Below are 17,635 nucleotides of genomic sequence, written 5' to 3'. Positions count from 1 at the left end.
GCTCCAAGAGAGTAGAAACCTTGTCTTTATTGTTCGACTTTTCTATCTCCAGTTATCAGAACAGGGCCTGGCACGTAGGTGGCACCCAATCAATGTTTGTTGGATGAATGAAAAGCCTGGGGAGTACCGTGAATAGATTTTCCATTGAAAGTAGATCACTGGCTGTTCTGTGGAAAGTGGATTAGGAGGAGGTCAGGTTGGAAGCAAGAGGACTTAATTAGGATGCTACTTTATTGGTGCAGGGAGTGATGTCCTTTCTGTATATTAACTCTTCACAACAACCCTGTGAGTTAGTCCTAGCCTTGTTATCACTCCTCCATTTTACATATGAGGAGATTAAAGCATAGAATGTTTATACAGTGAACTATCTGGATCAAGCTGGGCTTTGAGCACAGAATCTAACTTCAGAAGCCATGCTCTTGGCTACTACGCCATCCTGCCCTTGGTACCTGTAACTTTTATTTTTCTCTCCAAGCCTTTGCTTATGCTGTTTCTGTTCCTGGAATGCTCTTCATTCTCCTTATCCTCTGTCTGAATATTGCCCACCTGTCAAAGTCCAGCTCATTCACACATCTTCAGTAAAGGAGACTTCACTGACCACACTTGTCCATCCTGCTCTTTTGTCTGGATATGTTATAGACCACACCACATGTTATCTGCATGATTCCTGAGAGTCTCTTATCTTATAGATATTCACAAAGAATCATACACTGAGCTGGAAGGGACCTAGAAGACAGTAAATGAAATTTATAAAGGCCATTGATTTGGACTGAGCTTCTGCACTAGGCCCAACAGACCAAACCAAAATGGAGTTACTTCTCCTGAGGCTCCACGCCACCACGCCAAAACCAAGATCTTTATATGACCTGAGAAATCAGGGAGGAGAGAGATAGTAGCCAAATCCCCCAAAGAGGCCGGTTGTAGTCAGCATGAGACTGACCACATCCCTCCACTTTAACCTTTACAAGAGAAGTAACTTTGAAATGACCAATCCACTTTTTGTTTTCTGTTCCGCTTTCCTCAGCTCTTTTCTGTCTAGAAAACCAACCTCCTCTGCTCAGCTCATCAAAACACTCATTCTATTTAATAGAACGGGTGTTCCCTGATTCTAGAATCACAAATTAAAGCCAGTTAAGGTCTTTAAATTTGTCGTAATTTTGTCTCTTGACAAAGACGAAGGGGCAGTGAAGCGGATGACTTGTCCAGGATCACAGAGCAGACCGGTAGTAGAGGCGGGACCGGAAGTTTCTTTCTTGGCAGGTGTCATTAATAATTTCTCTACCCATCTGCAGCTGTACTTTCTTCACTGGGCCACGCAAGGGTGGCCCGAGAAAACACCTGCCTCAGAATCACGTGGGGCACAAAAAGACTAAGGCAGGCCCGAGATATCTGCATTCTAACAAGCTCATTAGGAAATTCTCGCGTACAGAAAAGAAGGTATAAAAAGACCAGGGTCGCGTGGCCGAGGTCCGCGCGGTTCTCAAAACAAACCAAGCGTTGCCAAATTGCTTTGACTTTAAAGTAGTTTTGGCTCTCCTCTTACCCCGCCCACCTCGCTTTACGGAAGGAGCCGAGTCGATCCGGAAATGGCCGAGTGTTCCGTGGCGGGCCCTTTCCTGCCCGGTTGCATTCTGGGAAAGGGCAGTTTCCGTTAGGTGCTGAAGGCTGGGGCGCGCGACCGTCCCATTCCCACGTGAAGCGTTACGCTAGCTTAGCTCGGCGGGGCTGCTCCCAGCTCGCCGCGGAGCGTCCCGGCTGCGGCGGGGGACCGGAAGTGGCTCGCGGAGGCTCAGAAGCTAGTCCCGGAGCCCGGTGTGAGGCGCCTCGGAGCGTGGCGACGGCGCCATGTCCCTGATCTGCTCCAGTGAGTGTTGGCTACGGCCGATCTCGGGTCGCAGGAGGCCGGAGAGCGGAGCGGGAGTGTGTGCGGACCGTTGCGGCGCCCGGGTCGGCGCGAAGGCGGGAATGGGGCGCCCCAGAGGCGGAGCAGCGGCATGTCAGCACGAGGGTGCTCTCCTCAGCACGAGGGTGCATTTGCGCAGTGCTCCGCAGTTTACATGGTGCCTCGGTGCAGCGGAAACAGCTCTGATGTGGGAGTCAGGGAACCCGAGGGCTTGTCCAGGGTCAGCCTCCGTTTGGCTTTGTGAACTGGCTCAAAGCTCTGGGCCTCAATTTCCCCATTGGCAAAGTGGAGAGCATTGCGCTGAGTGTTGTCTGACGTCTCGCTTGGATAGTCGGAGCTTTTGCGATTTGCGAAGGTCACACAGCGAGTTAGAGGCAGAGACGGGGCTGGAAGCCAGGTGTCTGGCTCCCGGTCTCACAGTGTAAGACTAATAAAAACAGCGCACATTTATAAACCTCTTACTGGTTTACAACGTGCTTCCAAGTCTATGATCTCATTTTATCCTCACAAGAATTCCCTAAAGGAGAAATAAAGATACTGGTTTTACAGATGAGGCTGTAAGGCTCTGGATACACGGCTAGTAAGTGGCAGAGCTGTATGACGCAGCTAAGTGATACGGGGCTTTGACCCTGAATCTGTGCCTTTTCCATGCTTTCTATTGTCTTTCCTTTCGGTATTTTGTTATGGCATACAGGTGTTTTTCCTTCTCATTTCATCAGATTACCAGTTTCCCATCACTTTTTCTCTTCCCTTCTTTCTCTTCTCAGAACCTCTCCATTAATCCAAAGGGGAAGGAAGGAAGGGAAATGAACAGAAAAAGGAATGCCTCACATTGAAGAAATTACAATTTGCAAAGTATTTTGACATTCATCATTTCCTTTCAGTCTTGAGGAAGCACTCTTTTATATTCCCCAGCACCATTCTTCCTCTCATTCACTCGTTCACTCATTTATTAGATGTTTGCCAGGTGCCTGCTGGGCATCTGCATTGTACTGGAAGTCAGAGACCAGCTGTAATCCCTATCTTCAAGGGGTGCACAGTCTCTGGAGGCAGGTGTGCAAATGAGGCTTCTGTTGGGTGTTGTCGTGAGGGTAAGTTACTGTGTAGCATGCTTTGAATCACATAGTAATATGCCATGCAAATGTACCACATAAATGTTGTTTTATTATTGTAGTGTTTGTCACATTTTGCTCCTTGGAATCTTCCAAATGATAAGTATCTTTTTATATGCTAATGAATTGACTGTTGGTTGGCAGTCCTATTTTAGCTTAAGATGGGGGTTGGTCATCTCCAAAGACCAAGGCAGGATTAGAGAGTTGGGACTTTTATCCCTACCCCCCAACATCTGGGGAAGAGGGGATGAAGGTTAAGTTGATCACTAATGGCCAGTGTTTTAATCAATCATGCCTTTGTAATGATACCTTCATAAAAACCTAAAAGGGCAGGATTTGGAGAGCTTCCATGTAGCGGGACATATGGAGGTCCCTGGAGGATGTCATGAGGTTCTGCATTCCTTCTATCATATCTCACTCTATACATCTCTTCATCTGTATCGTTTGTAATATTCTTTATAATACATTGGTAAATATAAGTGTTTCCCTGAGTTTTGTGAGCTGTTAGCAAATTAATGATTATGGGAACCCTGATTTATAGGCAGTCATCTCAGAAACACAGGTAAAACAACGTGGGGTTCAAGATTGGCATCCAAAGTGGGGGAGGGGCGACAGTTTTGTAGGACTGAACCCTCAACCTGTGGGATCTGATGCCACCTCCAGGTAGGTAGTGTCAGAATTGAATTGGAGGACACCCAGCTGGTATCCCTGCTGAACGACTACTTGTTTGGTGTGTGTGGGAAAACCCCCACATCTGAGATCACAGATCGGTGTTGTGAGAATAGGAGGAAAATGATTCTCAGACTTTATAATTTCTTTGGTAATCCATCCAGGATTATCACCTGGACTGAAGTGGATGTCAGGAATTGGAGCGGGTTCATGTGTATCTCCGTGTTGTGGAGTAAAATGGGTACCCAACTATCTTTGTTCAAAAATGAGATGCGCAGGGATTATTGACTACTGTTCTCTAGGTCCCTGGCACATAGTAGTTGTTAATAGTTATTGTTGACTGTCAGGAGACTGGTGGAGAAGCTAGTTATGTAGCTGGAAAACATTTTGGGTCCAGTACAAAACTGGCCTGGTGTCATATGTCTTGCTTCCTGTTAGTTGAATGTGAGAATGCCTGGTCATGTTGGGGCTAATAGCAGGTGAAGAATCCCTAAGACCCAAGATTCCCTTCACCCCAGGCTCACTGTATGCCTTTTCTCTATAGTCTCCAATGAAGTGCCAGAGCACCCATGTGTGTCCCCTGTCTCTAATCATGTCTACGAGCGGCGGCTCATCGAGAAGTACATTGCAGAGAATGGTACAGATCCCATCAACAACCAGCCTCTCTCTGAGGAGCAGCTCATCGACATCAAAGGTGCCCACTGGCTGACCTTAGTCTAGGGCCATCGTAGGTCAGAGCCTGAGAGGATGGCAGGTGGTGCCAGTGCATTGGAGGAGATAGTGGTCTGTTAATGGCTAAAGGGAAAAGAGGTGTGGTGGGGAGAGTCCTCTGGCTTATAGTTCTTCATCCCCGCTTTCCCTCTCTTGGCAGTTGCTCACCCAATCCGACCCAAGCCTCCCTCAGCCACTAGTATCCCGGCCATTCTGAAAGCTTTGCAAGATGAATGGGTGAGTTGCTGAAAAAGAATCAATTAGTGTCTTCCTCGCTTGAAGAGAATGCATCACTAGACTAGGACTTCAGGGTCGGAAAGATCGAGCATTATTTAGAGTATAAACTATGATATCGGGGACTGGTTTTATTCATCAGTGTATCCCCAGCACTGAGAGCAGCACGTGGTACATAGTAGGTGCTCTAGAAATAATGAATGACTGCATCTTGTGGGACTGTCTGGCACAGTGGCTGACACAACGAAGCCAATCAATAAATAGCAGCAACAGCACTGTTATTATTCCCTTTTAGAGAGGTGCCGGCGTGACATCTGTGATTTGCTGGTAAATTAGAGAAGATGGGGATGGGAAAGAGCTGGCTCCTGCTCGTGCTGTGTGCCCCATATTTGGCCAGGGGTGGGAGTTCAGGCGTGTCTGCCAGCATATTCAGGGTCACTTGGGTATCACTTGGGTCACTAACACTGATCTAGGCTGTGGGGTAGGCAGCATCCTCTCCTCAAGGGCCAACTCTACTGGGTGCTCCCTGCCCACCCCCACCTCACAGTGATGTTTCCCTCTCTCAGGATGCAGTCATGCTGCACAGCTTCACTCTGCGCCAGCAGCTGCAGACAACCCGCCAGGAGCTGTCCCACGCTCTGTACCAGCATGATGCTGCCTGCCGTGTCATTGCCCGTCTCACCAAGGAAGTCACTGCTGCCCGAGAAGGTGGTGCCTCTCCCCTGCTATCCCCAACTCTGGGCTGGTCCTGCTTTGTGATATCCCATTTCTGACATTATCTTTTCTTTCAGCTCTGGCTACCCTGAAACCACAAGCTGGTCTCATTGTGCCCCAGGCGGTGCCAAGCTCCCAGCCAAGTGTTGTGGTGAGTGTCCCTCCTCCCTTGGGAGCAGCCCATTTGTGTGCAGTGGCCCATGGAGCTCTGCTTATGTGAGTGTCCTTGGCACTCTGTGCCTCTCACCCTCCTTTCTTCTCTTCAGGGTGCAGGCGAGCCAATGGATTTGGGTGAGCTGGTGGGAATGACCCCCGAGATTATCCAGAAGGTAAGTCCTGCTGTCACTTGGCAGGAATGCTGATGGGCCCTTACTTTTCACCACCTGCCTTGAGTCCAGTGTGACTAAAAATCCCAGTAGAGTATGATGGTACAGAGCAGGGACTCTGGGACCAGACTGCCTAGGTTTGGATTTTGATGGTGCTGCTTTATGACCTTGGCTTACTGAGCCAACCCTACTGTGTCTCATTTCCCTTGTTTCTGAACTGAGAATATAATAGTACCTAATGTATAGGTTTGTGGGAATTTAGAAGATTTAATTATTGATAAGTGTGACATTTAGCTCTTATTGTTATTAAGCTATGAAATTATTAAGCTGTTAAGCTACTCTGTTATTAATATATTAAGCTACTTTTTAATATGTTTTGGTGTTGTTTTCTTATGGGGGAGGCAGGACAGGAATTTATCATCTTCATTTTACAGATGAAAGACACACCTAGAGGAGGCAGAGCTCAGCTCCTGATACCAAGTCCAGTGCTCTGTTTTATACACGGAATCCTGATTTGTGGGGCCTGGTGGTATCTTTCCAAGCAGTTCAGATTGTCAGCATGCATCTGAGCTCTCGTCTTGGTGGCATAGACCTATGGGAGTGCTACAGACCTGGTTCAGGTCCTTGCTCGGTTATTTATCACCTCTTTGACCTTGGGCAAGTAACTTGGCTTCTCTGAGGCTGTTTCCTCAGCTGTAAAATAAGGTCTTCAACACCTACCTCATAAAGTTGGGGTGAAAGTAAAAGAGATAATGTATGTAAGCCTTTAGCATAGAAGTTGTCAGGTAACAAGTTCTTGATGATGCTTGTGAAAGCACACATGTGACCAGCCTCCAATGTGCCATTGTCCTGGCAAGATAATTTGTCTCACGTTGTGCCTGTTCCTCCCCAGCTTCAAGACAAGGCCACTGTGCTAACCACGGAGCGTAAGAAGGTAAGTCCTCTTTTGGAGCCAACAGAGTGCTGGCCTGGTGGGAGGCAATTAATCCCTTAAGAGAAAGAGGGGTGGCTGAATCTTGTATTTATTGCTGCTTTCCTTGGGGGGCATTTTCATTTTATCAGAGGGGGAAGACTGTGCCTGAGGAGTTGGTGAAGCCAGAAGAGCTCAGCAAATACCGGCAGGTGGCATCCCACGTGGTGAGTGGCTGGGTCCCCACTAACTTGGAGTCAGACCCTCCCCTGTTGTTTCTGGGGTGAGGTTGGCCAGCATGGAGAGCAGTGAGTGGAAAGCTGTCCAGGCCCTCTGGCCCTGTTTGTCGCCTGGGCTGCTGAGTTGTTAGAGCTCCTCTCCTGCCGAGCTCTGGGTCCCAGTAATGCAGGAGGAAGTGGCCACATCCAGGCACAAAGCCAAGCAGGATGGATAAAGAGTAGAAGTAACTGTTGTTACTCTGAGGGGATGGGTGACCGAGGATGGCAGTGGGGGAGTTGTGTGGCTGTGACCTCCCATGATCTGGCTGTGACAGAGTTTGGTGTGGCTCTTTCTGCAAAGGGCTTGCACAGTGCCAGCATTCCCGGGATCCTTGCCTTGGACCTCTGTCCCTCCGACACCAACAAGATCCTCACTGGTAAGAGTGTGGGCCTGGCACAGCAGGCCTAAGTGGGGAGGGGCGGCAGAGAAAGGTTCATGTTTCTTGTCCTCTTCATGGGCCTGGGGACGAAAGTCCCTTCTTTAGCAAATGTGCCTGGGTAGTCCTGACTGATGTTTTGGTTTCATTTGGGTCCTCTCCAGGTGGGGCGGATAAAAATGTTGTTGTCTTTGACAAGAGTTCTGAGCAAATCCTGGCCACCCTCAAAGGCCATACCAAGAAGGTCACCAGTGTGGTGTTTCATCCTTCCCAGGTAAGGGGTTCTCCCAGCTACCTTTGGTCCCTCTTTCCTGAGCCCCATTTCCCGAAACAATGGTCCCTGAATGGTCCCCTACTGTCTCCTTGGTGACATGGAGCTGAGAAGGAGCTCTGACTCCTGAGAGAGGGCCTCTGTTTGGAGTCCTGGGGATTGCCCTCTACTCTGTGTAGGACCTCGTAAAGCAGGGGTCTTCAGACAGGGGGAGAAAGGAAATGGGTGGTTTGACAAAGCATATTCATTGAAATATTTTATATTAGAGAAAATAAAAAAAACAGTGTTTATAATGCAAACTACAGAAGACAAAGCTCAACATAATCTTGACTCACAAATATCTGAGGAAGACAGATGTGTTTGCTTTCCCATGATTCTTAAGGGTGGAGGTGGTAAAAACTTGATGTTGACTATTGAAAGCACTGTGGGTTACAAATAAAGAGAACCTCTGATTTCTAGGGTAAAGGTAACTCATGAGACCAGAATAATGATATTACGGGATTTGAGTTTTAGGCCGATAACAGTTTGGATCTGATCAGTGCTTCCCAGACAGTCAGCCTTTCCCTTAGCTTGGAGCTTAGGGAAATGAGAAATAAAAGAATAACGTGGTGAATTTTCCATAAAACTAAATTTATTGAAATTAAAAGCACCATTTTCCTGCTTACTTGGTGTTAATAATTATGTCTCTTATGAAATTACATTCATAAAAGGTGATAGTTGTTTTTATCTTATGGCTTTTAATGTCTTAACTAGCCAAAATAATTGGTTAGTGATACTGTGTAAGTTTTGTACCTGCTCCAAGTCTTTTGGAAAATTAATTTGCCCCTGAAATTCTTAAGTGTGGGATGCACTGAAATATGATCTCACACAATTAATTTGCCCCTTTCAGTTCCAGTGTTGCTCAGACCTGTGCCTTCCAATGTAGTAGCCATTAGCTACATGTGGCTATTTAAATTTCAGTTAAATAAAAGAAAATACACTTCCTCGATTATAAAAGTCGCATTTCTCCTTTGGTCCTGGAAATGGGTTGGGAAGTTGCTTTCCGTTGCAGTTGTCCTTCTTACCACTAGATGGCAAGGCCTGATGCTGTTGGAGTTAGCGTTTTAATAGCGTTTGCCATTGGCCCTCTCAGCATCATTGGATGGATAGGTGATTCCAGGAAGGGCAGGGTTGAAAGGAGAAGCAGTTGTTTGTAGTTGTAAGATCATTGTTGTCCATCTCCCTTTTCTGTCTCTGATATTCTGCCTCTTTGCTTTCCTTTTAGGACCTGGTGTTTTCTGCCTCTCCAGATGCCACTATCAGGATTTGGTCAGTCCCGAATGCCTCCTGTGTACAGGTCGTTCGGGCACATGAGAGCGCTGTGACAGGCCTCAGCCTCCACGCCACTGGTGACTATCTCCTGAGCTCTTCTGATGACCAGGTGCGGTCCTAGCCAGGGCCCTGAAGAGGCCTGTTGGTTCCCAAGTTTAAACATCCTGGGAGGAGGGGACATCTTACCAGCCGGTTCCCCAGAGCTCAATGCAGAAGGTTTTCTTTTTGCTGGGAGGCATTAGCTTTGCCAGGGTTCGCAAACCAAGGTCTTTGCCTTCCTGAGGGGCCACCAGAGCCTGGGGACCTACTTTCTCACTGGCTCCATTGTCTCTTTTCTTTTCAGTACTGGGCTTTCTCTGACATCCAGACAGGGCGTGTGCTCACCAAGGTGACAGATGAGACCTCCGGCTGCTGTAAGTTGTCTCAGAGGTGCTGGGCTCTTTTGTTTTCTGTTTATCATTTATTTTTGTTTTATTTAGTCATTTTGCTCATTTTTTCTTCTAAATATACGTTTACCACCAGTGCCTGCCTAGTGCCAGGCTTTGTGCTGGGCACAGTGAGTAATGTGAAGAACAAGGAACCTACCTTTGCTGCTCTTAGCCTCTCCCCGGTGGGCTCTGACCACAGGTCTGTGTCCCCTTCTCCCCAGCTCTCACCTGTGCACAGTTCCACCCTGACGGCCTGATCTTTGGCACGGGAACCATGGACTCTCAGATCAAGATCTGGGACTTGAAGGTAGGACATGGAAGGCCTCCATGTGAGGCCCGGGGTCAGAGGGAACGCATGCTCTTGTGAAGATGTGTTGCTGATTAGGTGCTTATGACACCTAGCCCTAGGCGTGTCCTTAGGGTGGAGTGACAGTGGCTCTGCATGTCTGATGTGAAGGGTGTGATCTGGGGGGTCCTGGACCTGGCCATCTACCCGTGCTGTTCCTGCTGACTGTTCTTCCTGGAAGGACAAAGGAGGACTTCTCAGGTGTTTTTCTTCCTCTCATGGTCAGTGGGTGATGTATTTTACTACCCGCCCCCCAACTGTAGGAGCGCACCAATGTGGCCAACTTCCCTGGCCACTCAGGCCCCATCACCAGCATTGCCTTCTCCGAGAATGGCTACTACCTGGCTACAGCGGCTGACGACTCCTCTGTCAAGCTCTGGGATCTGCGCAAGCTTAAGAACTTTAAGACATTGCAGCTGGATAACAATTTTGAGGTGTGCCCCCTCCTCCCCAGCTCTCTCCATTGTTTCTCTTCATTTGTGGATTATTTACTGAATTAATCTATATTGCATCTGTTAATCCCCAATGGCCCCATAGTTTCTGTTCCCCTTATGTAACCTCTCTTTCTGGTTCTGACAGGTGAAGTCACTGATCTTTGACCAGAGCGGTACCTACCTGGCCCTTGGGGGCACAGATGTCCAGATCTACATCTGCAAACAGTGGACGGAGATTCTTCACTTTACAGGTAGAGGCTGACTCTGGGCCTCTGAGGTCTCTGGGTACCCAGGCGCAGAGGGAATCCTCACTGGGTTAGGAATCTCCAGGGCTTGAATTTGCCTAGGCAGCTTTAACACTGCCTGAGGCAGTAGAGCACAATGGCTAAGGAAGTGGACTCAGAGTCAGACTGTGTGGTGTAAATGCTTGTTCTAGCTCTGCCACTTTCTGGTTGTGTGGCATTGGGCAAGTTACTGTAGGGGAGGGAAAACATTCTGTCTGCCCTCTGAAAGATAAATGAGTCTATGAAATAAACTGACAGTAGACAGATTAGCAGGAGAAAAGCCATTTTAATTATGTGCATATGCATGTACAAAATGTGAGACTTGAAAAAGTTCAGATGGTTGAAGCTTATACAGTCATGCGCCGCTTAACAATGGGGATATGTTCTGTGATGTGTATCTTTAGGCAGTTTTGTCTTGTGAACATCATACTGTACTTACACAAACCAAGTTGGTGTAGCATACTACACACCTAGACTGTGTTATGTAGCCTATTGCTCCTGGCTACAAACCTGTACAGTCTGGTACTGTACTGAATACTGTAGGCAATTATAACACAACGGTATGACCTGTGTATCTAAACGTAGAAAAGATACAGTAAAGATACTATATAAAAGATAAATCGGGCCAGGCGTGTTGGCTCATGCCTGTAATCCTAGCATTCTGGGAGGCCAAGATTGCTTAAAGTCAGGAGTTCAAGACGAGCCTGAGCAAGAGCGAGACCCCGAGACCCTGTCTTTACAAAAAATGGAAAACTCAGCTTGGCATGGAGGCATGTACCTGTAGTCCCAGCCTGGAAGGCTGAGACAGGAGAATTGCTTAAGCCCAGGAGTTTGAGGTTGTAGTGAGTTATGATGATGCCACTGCACTCTAGCTGGGGCAAGAGAGCAAGACTCTGTCTTTAAAAAAAAAAAAAAAAAAGCACAACCTGTATAGGGCATTTACCACGACTGGAGCTTACAGGACTGGAGTTGCTCTGCGTGAGTCAGTGAGTGAGTGGTGAGCAAATGTGAAGGCCTAGGACACTGTACACTGCTGTAGACTTTATAAACACTGTAGACTTGGGCTACATTAAATTTATAAAAATATTCTTCTTAAGTAAATTAGCCTTAGCTTACTGTAACTTTTTTACTTTATAAACTCCAAGAACTTTTTTTTACTGTTTTATATAACACTTAGCTTAAAATACAAATACATTGTACAGGTGTGCGAAAGTATTTTCTTTCTTTATATCCTTATTCTATAAGCTTTTTTCTATTTTCAAAATTTTTTATTTTTTTACTTTTTAAACTTTTTGTTAAAAACTAAAATGCAAACACATACATGTAGCCTAGGCCTACACATGATCAGGATCATCAATATCACTGTCTTCCACCTCCACATCATGTCCCTTTGGAAGATCTTCAGATGACCTGTGGAGCTGTCAATTCCTATGATAACAGTATCCTCTTCTTCTCTTAAGGCCCTACATCAGCCTGTTTTACAGTTAATTTTTTATTTTTTGGAGACAGAGTCTCACTCTATTGCCCCGGCTAGAATGGAGTGGTGTCATCATAGCTCACTGCAACCTCACACTCCTGGGCTGAAGTGATCCTCTTGCCTCAGCTTCCAGAGTAGCTAGGAATATAGGCCCGCACCACCATGCCCAGCTAATTTTTCTATTTTTGGGAGAGACAGGGTCTTGCTCTTGCTCAGCCTGATCTCGAGCTCCTGAGCTCAAGTGATCCTCCTGCCTTGGCCTCCTAGAGGGCTAGGATTTTATGTATGAGGTGTGAGCCACCGTGCCTCGCAACTTTTCTTTATAGTAGAAGGAATATACTCTAAACGATTTAAAAAACATAGTATAGTACATACAGACGTACCTTGTTTTATTATGTTCCCCTTCATTGTACTTTACAGATATTGAGTTTTTCACATATTGAAGGTTGGTGGCAACCTGGTGTTGAGCAAATCTTATCAGCACCATTTTTCCAACAGCATATGCTCACTTCATGTCACTGTCACATTTTGGTAATTTTCACAATATTTCAGACTTTCCCTTATGGTGATCTGTGATCAGTGATCTTTGATGTTACTATTGTAATTGTTTTGGGGGTGCCATAAACGGTGCCCATATAAGACAGACAACTTAAATGATAAATGTGTGTGTTCTGACTGTTCCACCTACTCGCTGTTCCTCCTTCTCTCTCCCTTTCCTTGGGCCTCTTTCCCTGAGACACAACAATATTGAAATTAGGCCAGTTAATAACCCTACAATGGCCTCAAACTATACAAATGAAAGGAAGAATTGCATGTCTCTCACTTTAAATCAAAAGCCGGAGATGATTAAGCTTGCCTAGTGAGAAAGGCATGTCAAAAGCCAAGGTAGGCCAAAAGGCGTCTTATGCCGGTTGGCCAGTTGTGAATGCTAAGGAAAAGTTATTGAAGGACATTAAAAGTGCTACTCCAGTGAACACATAAATGATTAGAAAGCAGAACAGCCTTATTACTGATAGGGAGAACGTTTTAGTGGTCTAGATAGATCAGAGCAGCCACAATATTCTCTTATTAAGCCAAAGCCTAATCCAGAACAAGACTAACTCTCCTTAATTCTGTGAAGGCTGAGAGAGGTGAGGAAGCTGGCAGACTCAAAGTTTGAAGCTAGCAGAGGCTGGTTCATGAGGTTTAAGGAAAGAAGCCATTTCCATAACATAAAAGTTCAGAGTGAAGTAGCAGGTGTTGATACAGAAGCAAGTTATTCGGAAGATCTAGCAAAAATCATTGATGAAGGTGTCTACAATAAACATTTTCAATGTAGATGAAACAGCCTTCTATAGGAAGAAGATGCCATCTAGGACTTTCACAGCTAGAGAAGAGAAGTCGATGCCTGGCTTTAAAACTTCACAGAACAGACTGAGTCTCTTGTTAGGGGCTAATGCTGCTGGTGACTTTTAAGTTGAAGTCAAAGCTTGTTTATCATTCTGAAAATCCTAGGATCCCTAAGAATTATCCTAAGTCTACTCTGCCTGTGCTCTATAAATGAAACAACAGAGTCTGGATGACCTGTTTACAGCATGGTTTACTGAATATTTTAAGCCTACTGTTGAGACCAGCTGCTCAGACAGATTCCTTTCAAAATATTACTGTTCATTGATATGTACCTAGTCACCCAGGAGCTCTGATGGAGATATACAAAGAGATTAAAGGTTTTCATGCCTGCTAACACAACATCCAGTCTATAATCCATGGATCAAGGAATAATTTCAACTTTAAAGTCTTATTACTAATATTTAAAAATACATTTTGTAAAGCTATAACTGCTAGAGATGGTGATTCCTCTGATGGATCTGGGCAAAGTAAATTGAACATTTGGAAAGGATTCACCATCCTAGATGCTGTTAAAAACATTCCTGACTCATGGGATGAAGTCTTCTAGAATATCAGCATTTAACAGGAGTTTGAAAGAAGTTGATTCCAACCCTCCTGGATGAGTTTGGAGGGGTTCAAGACTTCAGTAGAGGAAGTAACTATAGATGCGGTGGAAATAGCAAGAAAACGAGAATTAGAAGTAGAGTCTAAAGTTGTGACTGAATTGCTGCAATCTTATGATAAAACTTTAGCAAACGAGGAGGTACTCTTAGTGATGAGCAAAGAAAGTGGTTTCTTGAGATGGAATCCACCTGGTGAAGATGCTGTGAACATTTTTGAAATGACAAAGGACAACTCAGTTGATAAAGCAGCAGCAGGGTTTGAGAGGTTTGACCCCAATTTTGAAAGTTCTACTGTAGGTAAAAATGCTATCAAACAACATCCATTGCACACTACAGAGATATCTTTCATGAAAGGAAGAGTCAATCAATGTGGCAAACTTTGTTGTTGTCTTATTTTAAGAAATTGCCACAGCCACCCCAGTCTTCAGCAGCCACCATCCTGCTCCAGTTAGCAGCCGTCAATATCAAGGCAAGAGCCTGCACCAGCAAAAAGATTGACTTGCTGAAGGCTCAGATGGTTGTTAGCATTTTTTAAAAAGAGTATTTTTTTAATTAAAGTATATACATTGTGTTTTTATACTAATGCTATTGTATATTTAGTAGACTATAGTATAATGTAAAGATAACCTTTATATGAGCTGATAAAAAAATTTGAGATTTGCTTTATTGCTAGATTTGCTTTAATGTGGTGATCCGGAACTAAACCCGCAATATCTCTGAGGTATGCCTGTACATAAACCAGTAACGTAGTCATTATTATTATCAAGTATTGTATTACGTATGTACATAATTGTATATCCTGTACTTTTTTATGACTAGCAACATAGGTTTGTTTACACCCGCATCACATATGAGTAGTGCGTTGCACTATGATGTTACGATGGCTACGATGTCACTAGTTGATAGGAATTTTTCAGCTCCATTGTAACCTTATGGGCACACAGTTGTATATGCTGTCCATCATTGACCAAAATGTCATTGTGTGGTGCACGACTGTATAGCGTCCTGAGCTACAGAAAGGAATAGGGGCCTGGAGGCTCATAGGGGGGTGTTACGGACACAAGTGATGGGAGTTTTGGGGGAGGAAATGCACTAAAAAGTCTCTTGGGTAATAAAATTTGTCTCAGAGACAAATTTGTCTCAGAAGAATAGCTGATTGTCTGTGACAAATACTGGATGTGGTGTCCAACCTCTAGTCTCCTCCCTTGTGATACCAGTTAGTTTTTTCTGGTTGCTGAGACTCCCAGGAAAGGGATTCATGACAGTTGTGTTCCTTAGTCAGATACGAGAAAGAGGGGTGAGAGACATTGGTTCTCAGTTAGTTCAGAGCACTCAGCATGCCAAAGTGCTGTACTTTGGGGTATTGTTTTCTGAGCCCCAACATTACTTAACCTCTCTGGAGCCCCAGAAAAATGGGAATGATAATAGTGCATACTCAGTGGGGTTGTGGTGAAAGTATACACAGATGCTCCTCTGCTCCTGATGGGGTTATGTCCTGATAAACACATTTTAATGCACTTAATACCTCATAAACCCATTGTAACGTCGAAATATCTCAAGTTAAACCATCAAGTCCAGATGCTCCTCAAGTTACGATAGGGCTACATCCTGACAAACCCATCGTGAGATGGAAATATTGTAAGTCGAACCATCATTAAGTTGGGGACCGTCTGTATACAGGTAGGTTAGAACAGTGTCTGGCACGTAGTAAGGATTTGCTGCTGTTCTTACTCAATATTGTGTCTTAGTCCCTTGTGGGATTAAAGCAAGTGAATAAGACCCATTCTTGGCACTGATGGAATTTATAGTCAGCTTAGAAAGGCAGATGTAGTATGATTTCACAAACACTTATTTAATTGCAGCTGTAAGTACTAGATTAGAAAAGTATGAGACAGCGCTAACAGGGTTTCTGGCCTTCTGACAGTTGTGTGGCCTTTCCTTTCAGAGCTTTATAGCTCCTTCATCTTTAAAATGGGAATGTTGTCACTGTCTTGCAGAGTGGGACACCTAGTGATGTGGAGGTGGCATGCGTGGAAACAGGGGACCTGATGCTCTTAACTTAAGAATGAATGGGAGCTGCTGTACTCTTTGTTGATGAAATTCTCTTCCTCATTAGCAGGTTGTGGGCAGGATACAAGATACTTCTTTCATACACCTGTTCTCCTGAGCCCTGTTCAGTGTGTCTGTGTTTAAAGGTGTCCATTCTGACTGTGTGGCCCACTGGTTTTAAGCCTGCACTGGGCCTGGTGATTTGATTTGGAGCTGAGTTAGGCGGGGTGGCAGGCTGAAAGCACAGTGTGGGCTTTTTAGTGAGGAGCTGCTTGATTCCAGGTGTGATCCTCAATCTAGGAGTTTGTCCTGATGTTCATGAATTTCCTAAGTCCCATGAGGCGTGTTGCTCAGCCCTGACCCAGCCCTGCCCTGTGCCCTGGAGTGGAACCTCATATGAGCTAGAACAAGCTAATGGACTATTCCAGTTATAAGCAAGGAGTTAGAGCTAAACATATATCAACAAGCTAAACACTAAGGTTTTTCCTGAACTGAATCACAGTTGCCCAGAAAGCTCAGGTGAGAAGGAGGACTGACATTGCTTTATTCATTCACCCACCGATGAAAAATGGGGTGCCTGCCTCGTGCCAGGCACTGAGGGAGGCACTGGAGGCGCATAGTCCGCAGGTCAGCCTGGAATCCTGCCCTCGAGAGTGGATAGTCTCTCAGTGTGATAAGTACCGACTAGGGGCTTGTGTGGGGAGCTTGTTGTTAGGGGTCAGTGTTCAGACTCAAAAGGAAAAGCCTTTTCACAGTTGCCTCTTGTCTCTCTCCTCAGAGCATAGCGGCCTGACCACCGGGGTGGCCTTCGGGCACCACGCCAAGTTCATCGCTTCGACAGGCATGGACAGGAGCCTCAAGTTCTACAGCCTGTAGGCCCTGCTCCTTCTGACTGAAGCTGGGCCTCATCTCAGTAGAGGGGTAGCGTGAGGGGTGGGGGTGGGGGGAGGCTGCCGGGGGGCGGGGGGCATCTGTGGGCGGGACATTCACGTCATTTCACTCTGGTCTGGGTGGTCGCCTGAGAGCCGTGGCAGCATGGACTGCCCTCATCCGTGCACCACCAGGCCCTATGGGAACAGCTTTGGGAGGAAGAACGCATCCTCTGAAGGCCCAGGGTTGGAGCTCAGGGCTCTCCCCTCTGTCATTCGTTGCGCCGACAATGAATGTGGTGGTGGCTGCTCAGCACCCACTGTGTTTCAGTTCCTGCGAGACGGGGAGAGGCTGAGCCGAGGGAACTGTGACGGGATGGGCAGCAGAGCTCGTCCAGGGTTTTGTAAGCAGTGATCTAGTTTCATTAAAAAAAGAAAACAACAAATGTAAGCACCTCCCTGTGTCTGTCTGTACCTGGGACACCCGAGCAGGGAAGGTCAAGGGAGGGGGCACACAGGGACACTGCCTTCCAGGAAGCCCATCGTTCCTGTCCTTGCACGGGTATCTTACTTTTTTTTTTTTTTAATTGCACAGCAGAAATTAAAACAAATCTACAAGCCGTTTGTCAGAAGAAACCTTCCATGTCCCTGCAGGCCTTGATCTTGTATTTCTAGGGACTTGGGCTTCTGGGAGGGAGGGAGACGTGTAGGGAAAATAAGCTGGATCTTGCTAGTGAGGAAGCCTGAGCATGTCAGTAAGGATTCTTTAGTTGTAGGTCATAGAAAACCTGTCTCCAACTGCCTTAAATCAGAAAGATTTCATGGAGTCTGGCAGTGGAAAAGTGGAGTTAGAGCTTTTTCCAGGGAGCTAGCCAGCGAACAGTAAAGATCAGATAACAAATGTGCCACATGGGAATTGCTGTAGGGTCATGTGGCTGCCT

The 17,635-nt window shown here is 46.0% G+C and overlaps 1 protein-coding gene across 1 annotated transcript; it reads left to right on the top strand.

Annotated features, from left to right (window-relative positions):
• The first annotated feature begins 1,620 nt into the window (after nucleotides 1-1,620).
• Nucleotides 1,621-17,140, top strand: PRPF19 (pre-mRNA processing factor 19). Its single transcript, XM_045558177.1, has 16 exons — nucleotides 1,621-1,864; nucleotides 4,229-4,378; nucleotides 4,556-4,632; nucleotides 5,196-5,337; nucleotides 5,421-5,494; nucleotides 5,610-5,672; nucleotides 6,562-6,603; nucleotides 6,732-6,806; nucleotides 7,159-7,234; nucleotides 7,399-7,508; nucleotides 8,770-8,925; nucleotides 9,160-9,229; nucleotides 9,466-9,551; nucleotides 9,854-10,024; nucleotides 10,170-10,275; nucleotides 16,604-17,140. Exons 1-16 carry the CDS (start codon nucleotides 1,846-1,848, stop codon nucleotides 16,699-16,701), a joined length of 1,515 nt encoding a protein of 504 aa, XP_045414133.1. The 5' UTR covers nucleotides 1,621-1,845; the 3' UTR covers nucleotides 16,702-17,140.
• Nucleotides 17,141-17,635: the final 495 nt, after the last annotated feature.

This window comes from Lemur catta, chromosome 7, assembly GCF_020740605.2.
Source record: "Lemur catta isolate mLemCat1 chromosome 7, mLemCat1.pri, whole genome shotgun sequence".
In the NCBI taxonomy this organism is placed as follows: domain Eukaryota; kingdom Metazoa; phylum Chordata; class Mammalia; order Primates; family Lemuridae; genus Lemur; species Lemur catta.
This window is presented reverse-complemented; position numbering and strand designations above follow the sequence as displayed.

Excerpts from the sequence above, each read along its gene's own strand:
- PRPF19 (XM_045558177.1), top strand. Across the intron at positions 7,509-8,769 it reads TGGTGTTTCATCCTTCCCAG|GACCTGGTGTTTTCTGCCTC; the intron begins GTAAGGGGTTCT and ends CTTTCCTTTTAG. Across the intron at positions 8,926-9,159 it reads TGAGCTCTTCTGATGACCAG|TACTGGGCTTTCTCTGACAT; the intron begins GTGCGGTCCTAG and ends TTTTCTTTTCAG.